Genomic DNA, 15,687 nt, shown 5'->3' with positions numbered 1-15,687 from the left:
GGATAATATATCATTTAAAATTTCATTGTCATGCAGTATTTGTTTTATCAATTTATGATTAGAATTTGAATCCAAATCATCTTTTAATTGTTGGAACTATACAACTTGCTTTATACATAGAGATGTGTTTCTTTAGATTTCTTGTCAAACCCAAATGTATAAGAAAAAGAATATGAAATGTTGTTTGAAGTGCTTGCTGTACTTGCACGTTAACCGAATGGGTATTTTTTATTTTTTGAAAACTACCGAATGGGTATTACATTTCATAAATTTTGACCCCAATTAAGAGAATAAAATAGTGGATTACGTAAAGGCCCATGCACAAAGTTTAATATATAATTAAGACATTTCCATCCAACATGAGATATGAAAATCATGGGTATACTGTGTTAATTCTCGTGTATATTTTTATGAGTAGTAAATGAGAAAGAGAAAAAGGGAAGTGGAATTAGGAAATACATTTTATACTAGCGGGCTGAATTAATGCACTATAGGCCCATCTTTTTCTTAATCGGATGAATTAACGTACCAGAGGCCCATTTTAACAAGTTCAGGGCCCAATTATGTTAGGCCCATCTTGGGCTCATGGAAGTGTAGTTGCATCCTGGCATATTCTAGCCCATTGTTGTTTGACCGTTCTCCACAACATCATTATATGGTACACCGATCCAAGCCCTATCTTCCACAAAGTCAGTTTCGGTCACCTTGAGCCCATAACGAAATTGGAATCCAACCCACTCAAAACGGATGGTGATTTGGCTGGCTCGCATTCTTCTTCTCTGTCTAATCAGCTTTCAAAGGCTAACCGGCGAACCCAAAGACGAAGAGTTTTGGGTTAAAATCAGGGTCGGGTCGACTCAGTGAGAGTCTTGTAGTTCTAGGGTTTATCAGTCTCTCTCATGAGCATTCAAAAACTAGGCGGTAGACGGAGGTGATTTACGTGCTGTTTCTCGTTTCTGATGTCTTATAGATTGGAATCTTAAAGCTTCAGTTTCAGCTTCTTTTGATGAAGCACTTCAACTATAACAACTTCCTCCAAGTCCCATAGAAATTAGTAAATCTCTTTCTCTTTCTCTTTCTTTTGCTGAGCTGCTTATGTTTTAAGTATATCTGTTCTGTGTTATCCGTTTGGTTGCTGAGAAACTGATTTCGAAAATCTCTTGCTTTTTTCCTTTCTGAAGTCGCAGCAATGGCGGCAGATGTACCAGTGCAGTCTTCGTCCAATCCATGCTGTGCAGCGGTACGCTGTTTCTTTTTTTGTGCTTTTGGAAATTTGATTTTATTTGATTCAAGTTGCATTTTGTCTCAAATTTACCATCTCTATTTTTTCGCTTTCAGTGGAAGCACAGCTATTCCAAGTTAGAACAGAAGCGAAATTATCTGCGGGAAGCTGTGAGGATCCTCGAAGATCAGCTTGATAAGAAGCAAAAAGGTAATTTTTTCTTTTTTTCCTTTTGCAAAAAAATAAAAAAATAAATCTAATAGATTGTAAATTATTTATTTATTTTTTTTCCAAAATGATTGTTTGGAATTAAAAACATTGGCAGAGATGGAAATAGCAATTGGTAGCTCAAGTATATCCTAATTGCTGTATTAGTCCAGATTTCTCAGGAATGTAGACCAGATAGTTTGCTTTGTTCTGTGAAGGTCCGTTTCAGTATATGTTTATTTTGAATATATTTTGAATTTTGATTTTCTAAGACAAGTCACATTTTGTGCTTCTCAGTCTCTTGTATAATTAGAGTCCAATGGGTGTTTATGTTTTTGATGTGTTGTGTGAATAGTGATTGTACAACTGAAAATCTTGTGACTGCAGAATGCCAGGAGGAGCGGTCAAAGGCAGATATCGAGAAAGAGAAGAAAGAGAAAGAATTGGCTGCTAGAGTGTCTTTGGAGAAAGAACTATCTTCCTTGAAGTCTGCTAGAGTGTCTTTGGAGAAAGAACTATCTTCCTTGAAGTCTGAGATTTTGTCTATAAAACCAAAAGAAGACACAAATACTGAGGATCAAAATGGGAAAGTGAATCTTCTTCAAGCATGTGTTTCTGAAAAAGAAAATGAAATCAACCGTCTCAAGAAGCTTATCGAAAAAGAAACTAAAAGGGCAGATTCAGAAAAGAAAAAGACTGAACTGGAGAAGAAAAAAAACGCTGAAGCACAAAAAATAATGAAAGACAAAAAACGTGAGGCTGATGAAGAAAAGAAACTTGTCCAGTTTGAAAAAGAGAGAGCTGAGGAATATAGGCATCAGTTGGAGATATGTAAGAAAGAGGCTGATGAAGCAAAATTGTTGTTAGGTTCTGAAAAAGTAAAACTTGAAGAGGCAAACAAAAAGCTTGAAGCCGAAAAATTAAAAGTAGTCAAGGAGAAAAAGCATGCAACTTCGGAGAAAGCTAAAGCAGAGAAGCAAAGGAAGCTCGCAGAAGCTAACAAAAACAAGGCTGTCGAAGAAAAACACTATGCTGAAAATTTGTCTCTTCAATTGGAAGAGTACAAAAAAGAAATTGATGAATTGAAGAAAGAAGTACATAAACTTAGGTCTTCTAGAAGTTTCTGTGAGGCTTCTGGTGCCAAACCTGATGATACAGCAAAGTCTGTAACTATGAAGGAGGTAGGCAGAGAAGCAGAGAAATCAAAGATAGTCTTGGAGCTTTCTTCAAAATTGGAGGAAGCAAACAAAAGGTTTCAACTCGAGAATCAGAAGGCAATTAAGGAAAAAGCACGAGCACATGCAGAGATGGTGAAAACAGAAGAACAGAAAAGGCTTGCTGAAATGAATTGGAAGAAAGCAATGGAAGAGAAGTCTCGTGCTGATAGTTTATCCTGGCAGTTAGAAGAAAACAAGCAGAAGATTGATGAATTATCTAACAAGATGCATGAATTTTTGTCCGTTAGAAAATTGGTCGAGTCATCTGCTCTTTCACTGGACAAAGCTATGGATGCTGATAGTATGAAAGTGAAACTGTTGAAGAAAGAACTTAAGCTCGAGAAAATGCAGAAAAAGATTGCAAAACAAGTAATAAAGCTGGAAAAAAGTAGAAACAGTATCCTACAACATAATTTAGGTTGCTTGAAGCTCGAATTTGATCAATTTCTTCATCAACTGGAGATGCTAAAGAAATCTCTATCTCCTAGCACAGAAGGTACATATGGCCTGGAGAAGGTTGGTTTCCTCACTCGTAATCTTTTTAAGTGCCTTATTTAAATGTGCAGTTTGAAAAATGTTACTTGTGTTTTGATTATGCGGTTATAAATTTAGTCTTTAAAAATGGCATGCAGGTTTTGGCATTTGGTTACTGTGCTTCTGGTTGATTTATCTCACGTTTGGTGAATGAAAGTTGAACCTTATTGGTTGGATAAATTTTAATATAATACTCTGGTGGCTAGAGCACTGTGCTGCTCTTAATATGATTTTGAAAGCGTGGAATGTCTTAAAATAATTAGCAGAAAAACATCAACAGGTTTATGTTAACCAGTTGTATTATATTTGTTAATCAGTTGTTTGAAGTTCCCATAATCAGTTGCTTGAAGTTCCCATTTACATTTCTTCTCATCAATCAAAAAAGGAAACAATCACATAAGGGAGAAAGAAGTCCTTTATCCCTCTCTTTAGTTGTCTTGATAACCTGGTCTGTTTATATTGAATTATATCTTCTGGATCACAGAGCAAGCATCTTATCTTTTTGATTACGTCAATGCTGCTGAGTGTGGTTGCCATATTGGGTTGGGAGTTGCTTCTTTACCTTTTATTGCCTGCTGTTACTTGCTTAGTTACCCATGTTTCCATAATATCGGTTTAGATGCACAACCTTTTAATCGTAAAAGATGAGGAACTCCTATTATTTATCAGTAGTATAATTTGTCTTGTTTATTTTAAGTGAATGGTTTGTTTATACAGTCTGATTTATTTAACATTATTGATACTCATCCCTGTTTGTTTACTGAATTCTGTAATGCACTTTGCAGCCTCTATCAAGGTTCAGAATGAATAATCTATATGGTTCAGAATCTTTACTGATGCACCTACAAAGTCGTGACGAACTTCTAATGCTTATGCATCCAACTATTGATCCCTCTGATAACTTGAGGCAAACCTTTCAACATGCTGCACCAATGAGTCAAGTGTCTGGAGAAAATTGTATTGAATCTATTACAGGTATTGATTCTAAATTGGAGTCTCTACTTGGAGGCTCTACCAGAACAATGTTAACGAGTAATGCAATAAATTCCAGTATGGCATCTTTTTCTGATGGACAGTTGGTGGGCTCACAGGACAAGGGTGCCTTTTCTGTTACGACATCAGCAAAATTGGTTGGAGAGAATTTCCAACCAGCAATTTCCAACTTGTCTGGTGAGGATACCAAAGTGAGGTGCTCTGAAAATCTGGCTGTTGTTGATGAAAGTAGTGTTAGAAGTCCTGTTAGCACTGGTGATGTTGGAAGAGTCTCTGAGCATGGCAGAAAGAGGAAAAGGATGCTTGATGCAGTGGAATCTATTGAGCATGATATGCTTTATAAGAAGGGCAAGGCATCTCTTCCCAAGAAACTACTAATGCAGAATGATTGTGACAGTAATGGGCAGAAGAGGAGAGATAAAGTAGAAACCGAAATATGTGGATATGCGGATTCTCCAACTGGCATTGATCTGATAGGGACTGCTGAAGCAAACAGAGAAGGCATGAGTGATTCTGTTACAAGCGACTTTGAAACTATGACAGGTTTTAAGGAACTAGCAGATGGTGATTACATGAAACTGCTAAGCTTGGATAACGATGCTGATGAGGAATCTTACAGGGCAGCAATAGAAATGCCCCTGTCCCCTACGCTTCCTGAGATTGATGTTCAGCATGTTGAAATGTTCAATGTGGATAATAGTAGACCTTTAGTTAATGAAACCTTCTGTGAAGTGTTGTCAAATAAAGAAGGAAAAGTGTTACCCTTGTGCGGACTTGATGTGATCAATATGGAAATTGGTTCCAATAAATCAAACTATAGTGGCTCTGGAGCATCATGTTCATTAATGCATGAGTATGTATGCTGCAGTAGTTCTTTAGACATACCAGGGCACAATGGAAACACCACTAAAGTGGAGAGAGCATCCGATTGCCTGGGTGGGGAATTGGACATGTCTAATGCACCTATTTCAGGAGATAAGGAGGGTAAGTTTCCATTTCAAAATGGACTTAGATCTGCAAGTGAGAGTATTCTAGTACACTCTGTTATTTCTAAGAATATTGAGGATAGAAGCAGCATTTCTAGGATATATTTTGCAATTAGGACTTGTATGGCACATTGCGCTTTGGTTGCTCAACCAGAGTGGATTGTACGAGAGATTCTGCTTGCTCTTGAGAGAGAAGAACAACTTTTAGCAAAGTAAGTGAATTAATTGCATAGGTATTTGGAATTGAAATTTTTTTATTGTTTAGCTCTCTCTCTCTCTCTCTCTCTCTCACTTTGTTTTTCCTGTTGAAAGTATTACTTAGTCATCATTTTTTGTATTTTTCTACTAGCCTGAAATTAGACATCATATAAAGTTTTTGTTTTTATACTTTTTGTATTATTTTTCCATCTGCAGATGATGGAATTATGTTTTTTGGGGTCAATGATTGAATTTGAGGTTGATTAATTAGTTTGGTTGACTTATTTCAGGGAGAAGGTCTCTGTATTTTTTTCGCTGTTGCTGCTCAACTTCTCTTCAGCTGCTTTTGCCAAATTTGGTAACTCTATAAATTGGGCGTCTATCCCCTGCTTGGACTCTTTTGCTGGCCATGTGCATTCAGGTCTGTTCATTTCTTGATTGGCTTATTATTTTATATGTTTCTATGTGATTCTTGCATGATCTGGTTTTTAACCAATAGTTTTGTTCATTGAATGAATTCTTTTCATTTTACAGTGATGTCTGATATGGAGATAAGTAGCAAGTTTGTAAAACTGTGTTGTTTGGATGACTTGCTAAGTCTAGTTGAGGATTTTCTCGTAGATGGAAGTGTAATGGTCTATGAAGATGTTTCTCCTAACTCGTTGATGGAGTGCGATTCAAGAGTTCACATGCCTCTTGATGGCTCAAATATAAGATTGTCCTCTCTACCAGCATCGACAGAACAGTTGGTGGCAGGGAGTGTTATATTGGCATCAATATGTGCAGCAATTGATCGCGTTGGTTTTATCTGTGAGACATCCTACAACATTTTAAGGATTTGCAGATTCAATAATTCATTGGTGCTGACTATTCTTCATATCTTCGCTCATTTGGGTGGAGAAAAGTTTTTCAGCTTGAGCAACTATGATTTAATGATGACTGTCTTGAAATCTATAGTTAGATATCTTGAGGGAAAAAATTCATCAGATACTGCTTGTTGTATTCCATCTATAAGCGATGCTCATACCAAGTTCTGCCTTTCGGACGAATGCCCATTTTCGAAGGATTACATTTCTGTGGATGCTGTTACGTCGTTGCTTTTAGAGAAGCTCAAGATTAATGCTCTCTTAGGGCATGAAGATGCGATAAAACCTGTTCATTTGTTAAAGTCCATGGTACTGTTGGACAAATATAAGGCTGAAGAGAGTTTAAGTGATGAAAGGAATCATTTTGACATTGAAAATAAAGCTGATGTATCTGCTAATCAATCAGATGCAATCACCAGTGTGACTTTAAATGACTTTAATGATCTCCTGTCATTGGTGGAGCTGGTTGCATGCCTCATGGTATGTGCAACTACATTTTACCTTTTTATTCATACTCTTTTTAAGGAAATTTTTGCTCTTTTGTGCTAATGGTTAATGGGTAATTGATGATGCTAAGCCCTGAAATGAGACTTGACTTATTGACACTTCTTAGGATTGAAATATCATTTCTACGTTGAAATTACATTCAGAATATAACACCGAGAATGCATTTACTTCTCGTTTAATTTTCTGCATAAAATTATTGGAAATTTGGTCTTTCCTTATCTTTCTTATTTTGTTTACAACTTTATCGTACCAAATTTTTGGGTCACTTAATTTCTGACTGTTGTCCTCAAATGCAGGGCTGGGAGTGGGCATATGTTGAAGTTGTTCCTTCATTGCTGAAACTGTTGGAATCATGTGCAATTGAAAACTTTACTTCTGGTATTATTATTCTCCTCGGTCAACTTGGAAGGTATATCCATGTTTAATTTTTTTGCCTGAGTTGATTTTCAAATTTAATTGTGTGATTTTGTTTGTTTGTTATCTATCATTTCGTCTTACCAAAATAGTTTACAATAAGTTAACCTATGAGGTATATTATACTGTTTATTCAATACTGTTTACAAGAGAAGGAGAACGAGATGCAGGCGACATGTTACATTATTGTTCATGCATTCTCCCGGCATACGGATTTCTTTTATACCATGTCTTCAATAATTTATTATGAGAAAATTACTAAACAATGTGTTTTAATTTTCAGGCTCGGAGTTGATGCATTTGGATATGAAGATAAAGGTGTTCAACAATTGAGGTGTAAACTTGTTACATTCCTTTGTGGTGGTTGTACCAAGAAAGGTCTGCTTGTGCAAATTGCGACGGTTACTGCTTTGCTAGGCCTCCTTTCTCTTGATTTTGAGACAATAATACAGGATACCGTGAAGTTTTTGGCAAATTCAAGTCAATCTTTTGCTGCTGATTCGATAAAGAAATGGTTTTCTTCGCTGAGTGGAAAGCAACAAGACTTGTCGCTTAACCTTTTACAAACCGGTGGTGTAAATAGGAACTGAGATACTTTTCGTTGTTGAAAAATTGGATGTAGTAGATCTGCAACGGTGCTTTGGATGGAAGTTATTGTGTAAATTGTAGGAAATTTTGGTCATCCTTTTCCCCTTTTCTAGGAATGTTAGACATGGAAGAACTTGAGGATGTAGAGACGGCTGCTGCAGAAGGCCTACGAGCTAGGCCCCATAAAGAGGAGGATCCAACACCAAACAATATTGATTATTGAAAATTGTATTTTGTTTACTTTAGTTTTATTTCAAAATTTTATTTATTATATAATTTCTTTTTTCTTCTGAAAGCATAAAACAGCCGAGGACTTTTTAGTATGTCATCTTATTTTCTTCATTGCTCTTGAAGACTAAAAATAATGGAAGAGTCCAAGATAAGGGGAAAAAAGAAAAAAAAATCGCATATGGTAATTTCTAATGCAACTCCAAAAGGTTTTTCCTTTTAATAAACTTAATGCTACGTGTTAAATGGATAGCAAAATGATAGGATAAATGAGATAGATTTTTACACAAACACAAAGACTCGTTCAAAAATGATGTTGCATTTGGGCGATAGGTTTGGCAAGTAGTTAAAAGAGATCTTATCAGCGGCCATGAAAATTTTCAAAACACAAGGGATAAAAAGCTGACTTTTCAATCCTACTTTAGTAATGATTTCTTCTCCATCATCTTCTTCATGCGGGGAAAGAAAACAACAACAACTGGGCTGGACAGAATGGTTGAAAGGGTGGTTTTTTCTGGTTTACGAAATACTTTCTCAAAAGCTCACAGCAATGCATCTGAAAAATCCATTGCCTTTGCCTCCACTGAACTGTTTCACCTGCATAGACCAGTAGAATTGGACTTGAAATAGCAAAGCAGCTAGCAGAGTCAGGAGCAAATGTTGTAATGGCTATAAGAAACCAATCTGCAGCTCATACTTTAATCAAGAAATGGCAGAACGAATGGACCGGAACAGCCCTGCTCGATATCGAGGTCATGGAGCTCCATCTTCTCTCCCTAAACTCTGTTTTTGAATTTGCTGAAGCCTGGAATTCAAGTTCAAGACCACTGCAAGTCCTTACCAACAATGCAGGGATATTCTCAATCGGAGAGCCGCTTATGTTTTCCTAATATGGATATGAAACACACCTCCAGGTTGACCATCTTGCTCCTGCATTGCTTCTTCCTTCCCTTGTTAAAGGCTCTCCAAGAAGAATCGTCGATGTGAATTCAACCATGCATTTCTTTTCTCCATCGACACAAGCAACATGAATTTCGTTTCTCGGAAAGAAGAAGAATTTACAAGTTCAAAAGCTTACTCTGTTAGCAAGCTAGCACAAGTCATGTTTTGCAGCATCCTCCATAAGAAATTGCCCGCTGAAGCAGGAATTAGCGTAATTTGTGTATCGCCTGGAAGTGTTCGGACGAATGTGGCAAGAGATTTTCTGAAAATTGTTCGACTTGCTTTCAATTTGATACCATTTCTGTTTACTCTACAAGAAGGTTCAAGTAGTGCACTATTTGCAGCCACTGACCTTCAAATTCCAGACCACTGCAGAAGTTTGAAGTTTGAAGCCTGTTTGTGCTTACATATCACATGCTTGCCGTCCCATGAGTGCTTCAAAACAAGCATACAAATTGAGTACTGCCGTGGAATAAGACATTAGATTTTGCTGGCCTCCCTCTTGATGCTTGGAGAAATGTCTCAAATGTTGAAGAAATTCAGTCGCAAAGATGCTTATAAATTTCAAAGAAATGCACAGAAAGGACATTATATATGTTTTACATTCCCAGTCTTCTATATACGCTGTTAGTCTACCTCAAATGTTAATAAAAGTAACAATCAATGACACCTTGACCCCGGATTTTTTTTTTTTTTCCTTTTTAGGAGAAAAAATGACACCGAATTCAAATGAATGAAGAATGATCAATGAAGCAAAAGATATTATTTTCTTGGTGCTTATCCAAATTTTACATGATTGATTAGTAGTGTTGATTATTTTTTCTTTTCTTTGCCCGTGTGTTTCCAGAGTAGTGGTGATAAATGTTTGGTCCTAATTTGTCGTCTTAGCTTTATCTTAAAGCATTAGAATTTTAGACTAGAACGTAACCACCATTTCAATTTGCCACTCCATCTACCTCACATAACTTTTGTAAAGGGGTCCACTTTGAGGCTGAATTATTATTATTATTATTATTATTTTTTTTTTTTGCCTCATGATAGGATCAGGATCAAGTATGAATGTTGATTTTCCTGGTTAGTTTTTCATTTTTCTTTTTGTGTGTGTGTGTGTGTGTGTGTGTGTTTTTTTTTCTTTTTCTTTTTTAACAGTTTTTGGAGTAAATGTTGATCTTTGGGTAATAGGATTAAAAAAACATTAATGATCTATTTGGTAAAATAAAAAGTATTAAAGGAAATTAATTTTAATTAGTTTTCAAATTCAGTTTAGCAAGAATGAATTTTCTTATAGATATTTTTTTTATAGTATAGTTGATTATAAAAGAAAATAGAACTTAAAAGTAATTTTAAATAAATTTGTATATTAAAATTAAATAGTAAAATTATATTTGAAAAAATATGTAAAATTAATTTTTCAGAAAATTTTAAAATGATATCTTTTTAGGAGAATTCACTTTCTATTTCAGTTTTCCATATTATGATATTTATTTTCTACTGAGCTACAAATTCTTCTTTTTAAAAATTATCTAAATAAGAAAAAATTTTATTTTTAAAAAAAAATTTAGATTTCCACTAATTTTATTATTACGCAACATCTCATAATGATATAATATGATTAATACTAATGGGGTGTTTAGATAGTTGTAAAGTTAGTGGAAATTTAAAATTCCTTAGGAAAGTAAAATTTTTTCCTGTTTGGATAATTTTTAAGAGAAGAAATTTATGGGTCCCAATGGAAAATAAATCTCTTAATATAGAAAATTGACAGGGAAAGTGGATCCACATATCATTCTAAAATTACGTATTTTTTAAATACAATTTTATCTTTTAATTTTAATATATAATTTTTTTAAATTATTTATAAGTCATATTTTCCTCTATAATTAATTAAACACTATAAAAAGAATTCCAAAAAAACTTATTTTCAAGAAACTGAGGGTCCGTTTGGAAAATGTCAAAGTTGATAGGGAAAATGAGTCTCGGAATTTAGTTGTCTGGGATTCAGTTTCATGAAAATTAATTTTTCTCTTGGTTTGTTTGGTAAGTAATAGGAAAATTGGGATTTAAAAATAATTAAATTTAAGATTATATAATAAATTAAAGGTAAATATGTATTTTAAAAAAATTTTAAAACTAATTTTTCTGAAATTCTCAAAATGATACTTATATATGTGGGAACAATTTTCTCACATATTTTTCTACATTAGTGAAAATCTAATTTTCTGGATCCATATTTTTTCATCTTACAATAAACATTCAAACAAAAAAAAATTATCACTTTTCTAAAAAAATTAGATTTCTACTAACTTTATCTCTATCCAAACATACCGTGAATTCCAAAAAACTAATTTTTAAGAATTTTTTAATATATATTTTTTTTTACCAAACACTCCATAATTTAAAAATGGCTAAGTTTTTCAACTGGTTGAAGTGTTGCCAAAGAAAGCGTAAAGGATTAAACCAAAACAAAACAGTCAACAAACTAATTGTCAGCATTATCTGGACTGGATCACATCATTCAAGAATACACATATTTTTCAAAAATATATATATATATATATATAGATATTATTTAAAAAGAAAATACTTTTTTTCAAGAAAGATGATAATAATATAAAAATCCAATTGTGCTCTCTGGGTGGCCTGGTGGCTGGAATATTCCATGTAAATTATCTCCGAGCTTTATTTCTTCTATGTATTCAATTGTGCCTTCTGGGGGTCCTGTTGGCTGGAATGTAAATTATCTCCAAGCTTTATTTCTTCTGTGTATTTAATGACAAGATGGATGATTTTTTTTTGGTAAATATGAAAAGATGGATGATTGAAAGCATACAAAACAGCTAAATTTTGTATCAATTTGAACATGTGTGTGTGTATATACATGAAGATGCTTTGGAAGTTACATGTAACTTGTATTTAATTAGACGCTTAAAATTGAAATAGATTGCTTTAAATTTGAAATTCAAATGCTAGTGTTTAATTTGGAATTGAATAGGTTTAAAAGAAAATATAATTTTTAAAAATTTTAATAAATTATTATGTATTTTGTAAAATTCAATAAGTTTCTAAAATAGAAGTAGAATTTCACATTAATCTGTTTTTCATAATTTTATTCTAAAAATCTCTTTAAATAAATTATAATTCATTTTTTTTAAAATTCTAATTGAGTACAAAAAATTTTTAATAAATTTTTATAGAATTCGTTAAAATCTAAATGAAATATTCTTAAGATTCATTTTAAATTTGAATCAAACACTTTTTAATTTTTAAACTTGTTTAAAATCAGTGGACTTTACATTGAATATAACACCAGGATTTTATTTTTCAAAATAATTTTTTGTCACGCCTGATTGTAAAAAGATGGATAAGGTTTTTAGTTTTGTGTAGAGGATGTGCCAAAGCAGATACCAGCTGAGCTGGTACCACCGTGTCATCGACTCATTGCAATATTTTCTCCTCAGAAATAGTACTGCATTTGAAACAAAGCTTCACCTTATCTAACAAAAACCCCCAAAAAAAAAAAAAAAATCCAAAATGTTATAAATGGATTAGACCCACCACCTTTCCACGTCTCGCCACTCCAATTAGCACAGTTTCTACAATTATTAGATAACTTAGATATTTCTAGTAAAACAGTTCAATTCTATTCTATGTGCTTCTTCCAGATTCCTTAAAGCCAAAACCATGTCCTCCAGTGGTTAGTAGGACAAATCCCACGACACTCCCCGCTGCTACTGCCTTACTCTGTTTTCTTCTTCCCCACCTATTTCCATTTTTTTAACTCCAAATTCCCACTTTACATCTTTGTTTTCATCGAAGCGCCACTCATAGAAAGCGTTTTAGTCCATCTTGCAAAATTGTCCTGAAAAGCGAAAAACTCCATCTTTACTATTAGCCCCTGAACTCTCTCTCTCTCTCTCTCTCTCTCTCTGTCTATTATTTTGGTTACTATTATGTCAGACTTGCCAGCCTTTTAAGACAGTCTTCTGTTCAAAGTCACATATTTTTCTCATCTGGGTCACCACCCTCTTCTGGTAAAAAAACGATTTTTCATCAAAATTTGTTTTCATTTCTAGATGTCAATGCCCACCTTTTCTCGGGAAAATTTCCAGTTTTTCCCATCTGGGTCATTTGCCAATCTCTACATATTCAATATGTTTCTCGGCCTGAATTGAATCCCAACAACAACTGGTTTCTCTTAATCCAGACTTTCAAAAATATTTTGAGTCATGGATGAGCTAGTAGTAGAGCCGCCGCAGAACAACAGTTCCATCACGCCGAGAAACATTCTGTTCGGAAAATACGAGACGGGTCGGCTGCTGGGTAAAGGTACTTTCGCTAAGGTCTATTATGGCAAAAATCTAATCACCGGTGAGAGCGTAGCCATTAAAGTTCTGAACAAAGACAAGCTGAAGAAAGACGGGTTTATGGAGCAGATAAAGCGAGAAATCTCGGTCATGCGGTTGGTTCACCACCCAAATATCGTTGCGCTGAAAGAAGTCATGGCAAACAAAGCCAAGATCTTCTTCGTAATGGAGTACGTTAAAGGTGGAGAATTGTTCGCCAAAGTTGTCAAAGGGAAGCTCAAGGAGGATATTGCTAGAAAATATTTTCGGCAGCTGGTTAGCGCCGTCGATTTTTGTCACAGCCGAGGAGTCTCTCACCGAGACCTAAAACCCGAAAACCTTCTTCTGGACGAAAATGGGGATCTAAAAGTTTCCGACTTTGGCTTGTCGGCGTTGCCGGAGCAGGTCTGGAACGACGGTCTGCTGCACACGCGGTGTGGGACTCCGGCTTATGTGGCACCAGAGGTTTTGAGAAAGAAAGGGTATGATGGAGCTAAGGCTGATATTTGGTCCTGTGGTGTTGTTCTGTTTGTTTTGCTTGCTGGGTCTTTACCATTTCAAGATGAGAATGTTATGAAGATGTATAGGAAGGTTTTCAAGTGTGAGTATGAATTCCCTCCATGGTTTTCTGGGAACGCAAAGACGTTGATATCCAAGCTCTTGGTTGTTGACCCACATAAGAGGATCTCGATTGCTGATATACTGGAAAATCCTTGGTTTCAATTGGGATTCACCAGACCAGTTGCGTTTTCAGTTGAAGAAATCAATGAGAAAGATGAGAGTAATCACGATGTAGAATTGGAGCAGAGAAGGACACAGTCATCACCACCATTTTTCAATGCCTTCGAGTTCATTTCCTCCATGTCTTCTGGTTTCGACTTGTCCAACTTGTTTGAGACCAAGAGGAGGCGTGGTTCTATATTCACTTCCAAGTGCTCAGCCTCAGCCATCATGGCTAAGCTTGGATCCGTGGCTAAGAGTCTGAATTTTAGAGTGTTCTGTGAGAAGGAATTCAAGGTGAAGTTGCAGGGGAAATCAGAAGGAAGGAAAGGGAAACTGGGGGTGACCATGGAGGTTTTTGAGGTGGCTCCAGAATTGGTAGTGGTGGAGTTGGCCAAGTCTGCTGGAGACACGCTCGAGTATACTAAGTTTTGTGAACAGGACGTGAGGGCTGCCCTTAAAGACATTGTTTGGAGCTGGCAAGGTGAGAACAATTGTCAGTGATGCTAAATGGCAAACAAAGGCCTTGAGTACTTTAGTTGTTAGTAGTCCGATTTTTATTTTTACTGTAGTTTATTGGATTGCTTGCTAGTATTTGCAAACATTTGACATTTGGGTAATGTGGAATGTATGTGTAGAATGGATGTGGAATGAAGCAATTGGTGAAAGTAGACTGGAAGGATGAAATCTAGGGATTTTTTTCTTGTACAATATTACTTCATGATTGATAGGGGGTGAGACAATTTGGCTAGTGTCTGCTTGTTTCTTTTCCATATTTGTGACTATGAAAGGGCATGTCATCCAACTTGTGCGGTGTTGGCAGTGTCAGGCAGTGGTTAGCCGGTCCCAGAATGAGGGGCCTTATGTCAGACTCAGACACCGACCCATCTGTTGAGTGTCAACCACGTCTTCTGTTTGTTTCTTGCGGGCTTAAAAAAATTATGGAAAATGGGATAGCTAGTCGTGAGTCCATCGTCCGTGACCATCTTGAATTGGTATTAGGTGGACTCTACTACATGAAATGAAAGCCTTGTAGGAGTGGGCCTGAGGCCATGACTACCCTAAATTGGTTTTAGTTTGGGAGTCAACCCAGAAGCCAGTAATTGATTAGAAGAAATAAAATGGGTTGGGCTCATCTACAGAAAAACACATGTTGATCCCAAGATGGTATAGATACAAATACAATATGTAAGTTCTAAAGAGAATCGTTCAGTTTTGGTAGGAACCGAAATTGTAGATATGAGAAATGAGATTAAAATTTGGTGATAAATTAATGACGAATCTGCAAGGGGAGGCTACAGAAGCTAGTGGCTAGGGATTTGATTTTGATTGAAGGAAGATAGGTTGAGTGATACGAACCTAGGACGATCTGTTTTTAAACCTATATTATATTAGTCCGGATCTTAATTAAGTTCAAGTTCTAATAGAATTGATCTCAACCCCTAACCAACCTGTGGTTAGAAACCTTGGTATAATGTAGACGCCACAATAGGGGATGGAAAACCTATTGATAAGTCAAGCTAAAACAACCAATTCTCTAATGATGTTTTAGTTGTTCTCAAAGAACAAAGAGATAATTAATCTCACAAGTATTTTCTCAATCAAATCAAAGTTGTATTCTTATTGAAAAATAAGTCTTTAAATAGATTTTGAAAGAAACAAAATAAACCCTAAAAATCTTAGGAAAAACCGATCACACAATGAAGAGTTCTAGCTTGATCG

General features: G+C 35.4%; 2 protein-coding genes and 1 pseudogene across 2 annotated transcripts; all 3 read left to right on the top strand.

The window, feature by feature from the left end:
• The first annotated feature begins 772 nt into the window (after positions 1–772).
• Positions 773–7,972, top strand: LOC107409030 (uncharacterized). Its single transcript, XM_016016466.4, has 9 exons — positions 773–1,054; positions 1,182–1,240; positions 1,339–1,432; positions 1,817–3,162; positions 3,966–5,371; positions 5,648–5,778; positions 5,892–6,703; positions 7,027–7,139; positions 7,428–7,972. Exons 2-9 carry the CDS (start codon positions 1,190–1,192, stop codon positions 7,732–7,734), a joined length of 4,260 nt encoding a protein of 1,419 aa, XP_015871952.3. The 5' UTR covers positions 773–1,054; positions 1,182–1,189; the 3' UTR covers positions 7,735–7,972.
• A 114-nt stretch (positions 7,973–8,086) lies between these two features.
• Positions 8,087–9,569, top strand: LOC112493140 (dehydrogenase/reductase SDR family member FEY-like; annotated as a pseudogene).
• Positions 9,570–12,439: 2,870 nt separating this feature from the next.
• LOC107408981 (CBL-interacting serine/threonine-protein kinase 25) lies at positions 12,440–14,716 on the top strand. The gene has a single exon (XM_016016421.4). The coding sequence runs from the start codon at positions 13,129–13,131 to the stop codon at positions 14,467–14,469; it is 1,341 nt and encodes a 446-aa protein (XP_015871907.2). The 5' UTR covers positions 12,440–13,128; the 3' UTR covers positions 14,470–14,716.
• Positions 14,717–15,687: the final 971 nt, after the last annotated feature.

The sequence above is a fragment of the Ziziphus jujuba genome, chromosome 1 (assembly GCF_031755915.1).
Source record: "Ziziphus jujuba cultivar Dongzao chromosome 1, ASM3175591v1".
NCBI lineage: Eukaryota > Viridiplantae > Streptophyta > Magnoliopsida > Rosales > Rhamnaceae > Ziziphus > Ziziphus jujuba.
Note: the sequence above shows the minus strand (reverse complement) of the source record. Positions and strands in the feature narration are given on the sequence as shown.